The sequence below is a fragment of the Pyxicephalus adspersus genome, chromosome 2 (assembly GCF_032062135.1).
Source record: "Pyxicephalus adspersus chromosome 2, UCB_Pads_2.0, whole genome shotgun sequence".
In the NCBI taxonomy this organism is placed as follows: Eukaryota; Metazoa; Chordata; class Amphibia; order Anura; family Pyxicephalidae; genus Pyxicephalus; species Pyxicephalus adspersus.
This window is the reverse complement of record NC_092859.1, coordinates 157935372-157943559: the sequence shown is the minus strand read 5'-3', so window position 1 is coordinate 157943559 and position 8188 is coordinate 157935372. Positions and strand designations below refer to the sequence as shown.

The window sequence follows — 8188 nt, the reverse complement described above, 5'->3', positions numbered from 1 at the left end:
AGATGAAGGTAGAGATTGAGATGAAGGAAGAGATTGAGATGAAGGAAGAGATTGAGATGAAGGTAGAGATTGAGATGAAGGAAGAGATTGAGATGGAGGATAAGACTGAGATGAAGGAAGAGATCAGGTGGTAGGAAGAGATTAAGACGAAGGATGAGACTGGGATTTGGGAAGAGATTACACATTGGATAACATTGGATAACACTGGAGGGAAGCATTTCAATGTCTTGGAATGGCCAAGTCAAACATCTGACCCCAAATGATTGCAGTACACCAATGAATCCCATTGTCTGGAGGAATGCAGGGGTCTGCAACCTGCGGCTCGCGAGCCACATGCAGCTCTTTGGATGTGAAGCTGCGGCTCTTTAGTTCCATACGCAAATATTATTTATCAAAAAAAAAAAAACATTTCAAAATCGTTCTGAATCAATTAACGAGGATTAGGCACCGATTCTATCTCTCAGCCACTTGTACTCGCTTTTCACCGCACCCCTCCCCCGTGACATGCGTCCTCACTGTCGTCAGTCTGTCGGAAGCTCTCGAATTACACCGTCGTTGGATGTTTCCATGTAGGTTTTAATTCGCTTTCGATGCAAGACAATTTGGCGTCTTCACCAGTGCTTTGGCTGTGACGTATAGTTTGTTGTTTCAAGTAAAAGAGTTAGAAGCGAATTATCTTCTCAAAGTTATGTATGTACATATATATATATAATAATAAAAAAACCGAAGAAAAGGTAGGTAACATAATAGGTATTATATTTTTAAAATACATATTATACATATTTTTTTCCAAATAAGATACCTAACTACTTTTTTGAAGTCAATAAGAATTGTCTAAAAAGAAACAAAGTACTACTGTTGGATATTACCGCGAAAGTGTTTTTATTAAAATATATATTTAATAAATTACCTATTTTATTATTTATCTATTTTATAGCTTTTATTATTTAAAAATTAGCATTAAAATAATAATTTTAATCAAAAAATTTATTTATGCGAGTACTATTTATTGTTGGCAAGAAAAAATGTTGTGGCTTTTTAAAAACTTTGAAATTTTGTAAATTGTAATTTTTGACTCTTCCGACTCAAAAGGTTGCCGACCCCTGGAGGAATGGATGACACTCCCAGTGGCTGGATGACATGACCCTAAGGACTTGCAGTTTTATTTGCAGAAAAATGTGGCTCTGTGTTAATTTTAGGGGTTAATACCCAGTCCCACTTCTGATTTCTGTTTTTGTCTTCAATATGTACAATAAAATTATTTTGCATTTCAAAATTATAGGCATGTAAATCAAATGATGCCAAACCCTCAAAGATCCATGTTCATTCTAGGATGCTGAGTGACAAAACACGATCGGGGGCACGGCACATACATTCTGCTTTTGCTATTTTACCACATTTCCTTCTGCCATTTGTTACTTCTGCTGGGGGATGGTGTTCCTTTGGTGATGTGGAAGGGTTGCAAGACGGAAACCTTTTCTTGCAAACACATTTAGGTCCAGCTAAATCTTGCAGGAAGGTATATCAATTCTTCCAAAGGCATGTGAGAAAATGTGTTGCGGTCCGATGTGACCAAGGTTGAAGTTTGTGGCCACCAACCCAAAAGGTACATTTGGCACAAAAACAACACTGCATCATAAAAAGAACAAAATCCCAACAGTGAAGCATGGTGGTGGTAGTATCTAACTATATATGCTTTGGGGTTGCTTTTCCACAGCTGAAGATGAAGACCGGATTTCGCCTAACTCCAATTATTCATCCAAATCAACAAAAGAATAGCTTTACCAAAGAAAATAAGGTTTTGGAATGGCCCAGCCAGCCACCAGACCTACATCCAATAGAAAATCTGTGGGGTGATTCGAAGAGAGCTGTGCGTAAGAGATGTCCTCACAATCTGACAGATTGGGATCACTTTTGCTAGGAAGAGTGAGGAAGATGTGCCATGCTGATGACAAGAAGACTGAATGCTGGAATCAAAACAAAAAGGACATGTTCCATGCTATCTACTTGTCCCTATTTGCTTTTCTGAAAATGGCTGCTTACACAGCTCAGTAGCTCAAGCTGATATTTATATACACCTTTACGCACATGCAGATACATCAGTACACAAAACACACACGTGATGTCATACTCTTCCCTTACCCTTTTTTTTTTGTATGCCGTCAGCTTTTTGTAAAGTTTCAATAGCAACACACAATCTGTACAACAATTTCTTCTGCTCTCTCTAAAAACTCACAGAGTTCTGAGAATTATTTGTTGTAGGTTTTCTTTGTATTGTATGTTTACTTGTAAATGAGAGATTTTATCTTAATATCAAAATTTGTAAATCTTACTATTTGAAATTAATTTATAAATGAAGTTGACCCCAAACCATTATCATTTCCTCCTAAATTTGCTTCCCCCCCTTTTCTATATTATGGTTCTCCACTGCATTGGACTCATCAGTCTGTGGGGGGTATTTCCTTCCAGCGAGTAGAAAAACCACACTGACTTCCGACAACAGACAGGCGTCTATCTGCTGAGAATCTTCATCATGTCACCAAAGAGGATTATTACTGAATGATAAAAGCAGAAGATTAACAAAAATACCCCCAAAAAAACAAACAAAAATAAAAAATAAAATAGCAAAAACAAAAGATGACATTTGCTGAAACCAGGATTTTTCTAGCTAGAAATGGAAACCAAGATTACCATTGCTCGGCTCCAAAGCTCCATTCCTCTGTGCAGCTACAATAATATTCATCATGATATTTTATATAACTTCACAACTGCTACAAACCTTTACACTGTAACCGCCAAGGCAAACTTTTACAATATTTCAGGATTTCTTTTGTTTTTGCAAACTTCAGCTGTTTCATGAGGTTTTAGCTTTGGGGATACCCTGGGATTATGTACAGTATTGGAAGCACGGTATTGTGCAGTTTGGAGGTAAATTTATACTGCTAAGAGAAACCCAAGCAGAGCGGTCTATGCCAAGCAATGATCCTGATGAGCCTGGGCTGCTCTGCTTTGCTACAGATGAATTGGCCTCTCATGGGTCTCCTACCCCAGGTCCCATAACCGACACATGGACTGCTACAGCCAAGAGTAATGTGCAAAATGCCGCAATCTTAGAAGCCAACCAGCAATCACTTATTATAAATTTCACTGTCCTAAACAGATAAATCTGATACCCTGGGATGCACTCTTATCATTTCTCATCTGGACTACTGTAACCTCCTCCTCTCTGGTATCCCACCAACCCGACTCTCCCCTCTACAATCTAATATGAAAGCTGCGGCCAGACATATCCATCCCTTCCACCTACCTACCCCATACACGGCCTTCCCTCCTACCTACCTGATACACAGCCTTCCACCTACCTACCCCATACACAGCCTTCCCACCTAACTAATTACCTACCCATGACCACTCATCTCTCCCTGGCGATTTTCACCATTAATTGTGCACAGTTCCACTAATTACCTACCCATGACCACTCATCATTCCCTGGTGATTTATACCATTGGTGGTGCACAGATTCACCCACTACCTGGCCATGACTGCTTACATTTCCCTGGAGGTTTTCAACACTGAGCGGCACCACCCACTACCTGGCCATGCCCACCCACCTCTGCCTGGTGATTTTCTATTCTAATACTGTGCTGCACCACCCACTACCTGGCCATGCCCACCCACTTCTGCCTGGTGATTTTCTATTCTAATACTGTACTGCACCACCCACTACCTGGTTCATGCACCCCCGCATCTTCCTGTTGATTTTCAATAATAACACTATGCTGTACCAGTCACTACTTACCCATGGCCACCCATCTCCCCCAAATGACAGTCAAGTATTTGTGCACAAGTCATCACCTTAAGAACACGGGCACATTTTTCCTGGCACCCTTTTTTAAATCCAATGACACCTGGTGCATTTGCATAGGTCACTCAGGCTAAAGGTCAGCCTTGCATAGAAATATATACAGGGCTTTAATAGAGGCACAATAAATGATACATATTATAGTAAATATTAATGGTATAATTGATACATACCATAGAATGGTATTAGAAGTAATTAGAAGTAACAAGCTCGGTATAAATCAGCAAGAAAGAGGAGAAATACTTTCATATAGGGGAAATTCTACACAAGAATGATGGAAAAGTTGGGGGTTGCAAGTCTGGGGTTCAGAAATAATCATTTTTTAGGCAAAGAGAGCAGAACATTGGCAGCGCTGAGATTAGGTGATGGAATTGGAATCTTAGTGGATATTCAGATAATTGGCAATATAGACATGACTATGGCAGGCGTTTCTGTAAAATACAAGTGCAGCATAGAGAAGGAACAGGTACATATAATACTGGTAACATGGCAGGAAATAAGGTGCAGTAGATAAAGTACAAAAAGTTGGTGGAATTTTGCAGATATTGGTATTTTCCAATGGTAACAGACTGACATCTGTGTTCCCTATTTCTCCAGATCGTGGTGGAGTTCTGTGCTGGAGGAGCACTTGATGCTGCCATGATGGGTTAGTACAGGCAATATTTGCTGCATGTGAATCTTGTATTTGTGAATGTTACATTATTATAGCTGCTCTATTTCAAACCCCCAAATATGCAGAACTTGGCCATGGTTTGTCCGAGAAGCAGATTCGAGTAGTCTGTCTACAGACCCTGCAGGGACTTCAGTATTTGCATTCCCATCAAATCATCCACAGAGATCTGAAAGCTGGAAATATTCTCCTTACACAACATGGGGACATCCGACTGGGTGAGTGCATTGTACAAAAAACGCAGACTGCTAATTCTTTTTCAATTAAATACTATTTCAATAAACTTTTAGAGTATACAAAACTAGTACATGCAAGAAGCACCAGTACAGTAAAAGAAAAATAAATAATTCAAGATTAAAGTAGGGATCATCAGGATGACATGGCTTGGTCATGTACGGTATGTAAGGAGTCCAATTGATAGAGCAGGTATGATTAAAGTTACTAAGTCATCAAAACTAGAATAAGAAGATGGCAGTGAAAAAGGGAACTAAGTGCTAATATTAAGAAAAGAAGGTTAAAAGAAAATTTGGGCATAGTGTCATTTGGTGTATTATCTATTACTAACCAGAAACCTTGTCTCTTAAACTGGTGAAAGATAATGGCCGGATTTTTCCCTGCTTTGGCATTGGTTGCTGTGAAATTAACTTTAGTAGCTGCTATTGGGAAACAAGTACATGCTCTGGGTTGGGACAAACCTCACATGAGTCTTCATCATAAGTTCTTTAGAATTTTCTATTGCATCAGGATTAAATAATGACTAAACCCAACAATGTGTCGCAAGCTGTTCGCCTTATACCAATATTTACACACCGAGACCTATAGGATTAGAACAGTATTACAGACTAAATGTAATCTTAATATAAAGATCAATCAGTGCTCAATAAATCAAGCAAATATTCAGGGACAACTGTATGCAAACTGGGGTTGTTCCTGGATATTTGGGACAAAAGAGCCATCTATTAGTGTAGTAGGCTATGGTCAAGTGGAGAGAAATGTTTCACCCAGGGATCTTGGATTTAATTAAATTGGGGCATAGTGACATTCACTTTGGTGTATTTTCCACTACAAACCAGAAACCTTGTCAAAGGGCTCTTTACCTGGTGAAAGCTGAGGGTCGGAGTTTTCCACACTTTGGTAATGGTTTGTTTGGTTAGCAGCTGATGCGAAAAAGTACTTTCTGTGGGTTAACAAGAGCCGCTCATGAGTCCTCATCCTTCTTCTGAATTGTCCATTATATCAATACTAATATAAGACTGGTCTCATCCCTAATGTGTAACAAGCTGGTTGCCTTATACTAACCTAAAGGACTAGAGCAGTAGTACAGACTAAATGTAGCAATAAAATGTAACTTTACATAATGTTTTCATTCTTTATACGTACTTTGTATGACATTGGAAGAAGTCTCATGTCTAGATTAAAGTATCCAAACCCTGTGACAATAACAGGCATTTGGATATTGAGCTTAAAATAAATAAGTACCTTTGATGTATGTACTAATTGTAACTTGAAAAATACACATTTATTTTTGCACAAAAACCTCCTGAGCCTGAAACTTCTTTCTTTCCCCCTCTTCCTCTTATACCTGTACTATGAGCTCATAAAACGTCATAGATGAACATTCTGGCCTCTATGTGGCCCTTAAGCCCTGGAATTGGACAGCTCTAGATTTGAAGGATTGACTATTCACTGTTTGCATATCCCAAAGGACAGATGTACCTAATAAAGGATAAATGTAAAATCCCAATTCTGTGTAATAGAAGTTTAGAATCTGTTATAGGGCTACAATTGGTTCCGTGTTAGAAAGGGATCCAGAATTATTCTACATCCAACACTGTAGTAGAATCATGGTAAAGCTCCAAAGTTCCTCTATGTCTAATAATGTTTATTTGCTTGTTTTCAAACCGACTCTACGTTCTACAACAACAAGCCTCGAACTATATTCCCCTTGGGTATATTTGGTATTTTTGCATTGCATGGCTGACCTTGTATCAAAAATCACTGCAAAGATTAGAATCAACCACAAAAAAACCAAGAAGTCACCAAAATATTTTTATTTGTACCATTAGTCTAAATAGTTTTCAAAATCTTTTTATAAAGCAGTGAAAAGGCTTTTTTCAAAAAAAGAATTAGGTGCTCATAGACTTACATTATGACCACTTATTTCCATTTGTATAAAATGGTGCTGAAGAAAGGGGCGATCAGTGCTCCATTTCTGTCAATGAAGTTTCTGATGGCAAATTTAGGCTATTTTTACCACCAGAACCAGGCAGCTCACAGTTTTGGGAAAGCAACAAAATAATTACCGTACATACAAGGAGTGAACACTGACAAACAGTACCAAATGCTCATAGAGAGGCTGAGCATGCTCTAGGTCATTCATTAGTGTTTTGCAACATTTTTTTTTCTTTTTTTGTGTAAAATCACAGTATTAAAAATCCACAATCATATATTGTTCTTGCTTTAAACAAGCACATTGTTTTGCACTCAGTATGTGTAGATGCTGCTAGTGGTTGTGATTTTTTTTTCTGGCTGAACACTAGAGGGCAGCACAGTAGCTGCAATGTCAGCTTACAGCCTATAAGAAAACTCCATGTCCCATGATTCCTTGCATGGATGGGCGTGGTTACACAGGTAGTCTCAGCACAATGGGGTGGCTACAAAAGAAGATACCGAGCATGAATTGTAGCCACAGGCATTAGGCATATGCAGAGATCTGCAAAAAAAGGAAGGGATTTATAGGGGTTAACTCAACATATATTGATAGAACAACAGAAGAGAATTATCATTTATATATAAAACAAATATGATTGTTTTGTTTTTCTGTTTAGTGGCACTTTAAGTGCATGTTCTCATTCTCCCATTTATGGAAATGTGTACTCATATTTGTGTTTTTGAAGTCCAGAAAATTATCCTATGTACCCAACAAAATGATCAAAAGCCCTTCATTTTTTGACCTTGCGTAAAAAAGTCTAAATGTAGAATAAAAAGGTAATTTTACCATAAAAAACACCAATGTTCAAAACATCAAACAAATATCTAATGTCTGTACCATAGTCATATGTCATTAATACAGTCTAAGATCGATTTGGGGGGTAAGCCAATAAGGCTGCGTGTTTTTGGGATGTAGGAGAAAATGAGAGAGTACCCGGAGGAGACCCACATAAACATAGGGAGAACCTGCAAACTCCATGCAGATAGAGTTCTGGCTGGGATTCCAACCTGGGACCCAGCACTGCAAAGCCCGGAGTGTTAACCACTGAGCCACCAAGTCGTCGCATAAGAGGGACAGCAGGATTATTTTTTAGCAATCTCCTAATGTTGCTATAAGGCCCAGTGATTGCTATCTATACCCCCATTCATTTCATGTGCAGTCATGCTGGTGAATACAGCTGAGAAGTATCTGTGGGTGTTGAGTGGTAGCAAGGAAAGAGGAACTATTTTTCTTTACCCGAATTCACCAATCTTGTTCTAAAAACAGCATCAGCGGCCCTGTGCATGTTGTGTATGTATAATATTACAGACATAATGAGATCAAAATATCTCCCATCAGGTCAGTCTGGTTGTACCAATATATTGAATATGTAGTCTCATATCCTCCTTTGGCTTACATCTGTATGCTGATGACACTCAGATCTATCCGTCCCCCCCTGACCTGT

The 8188-nt window shown here is 38.7% G+C and overlaps 1 protein-coding gene across 1 annotated transcript in view; it reads left to right on the top strand.

The window, feature by feature from the left end:
- Positions 1-4464: 4464 nt before the first annotated feature.
- Positions 4465-8188, top strand: part of LOC140324760 (uncharacterized) — a gene marked incomplete in the record, with an annotated part of 29977 nt that continues 26253 nt past the window's right edge. Inside the window, 2 exon segments of the mRNA XM_072402860.1 lie at positions 4465-4508; positions 4601-4750. Coding sequence (XP_072258961.1) covers positions 4502-4508; positions 4601-4750 — 157 coding nt within the window.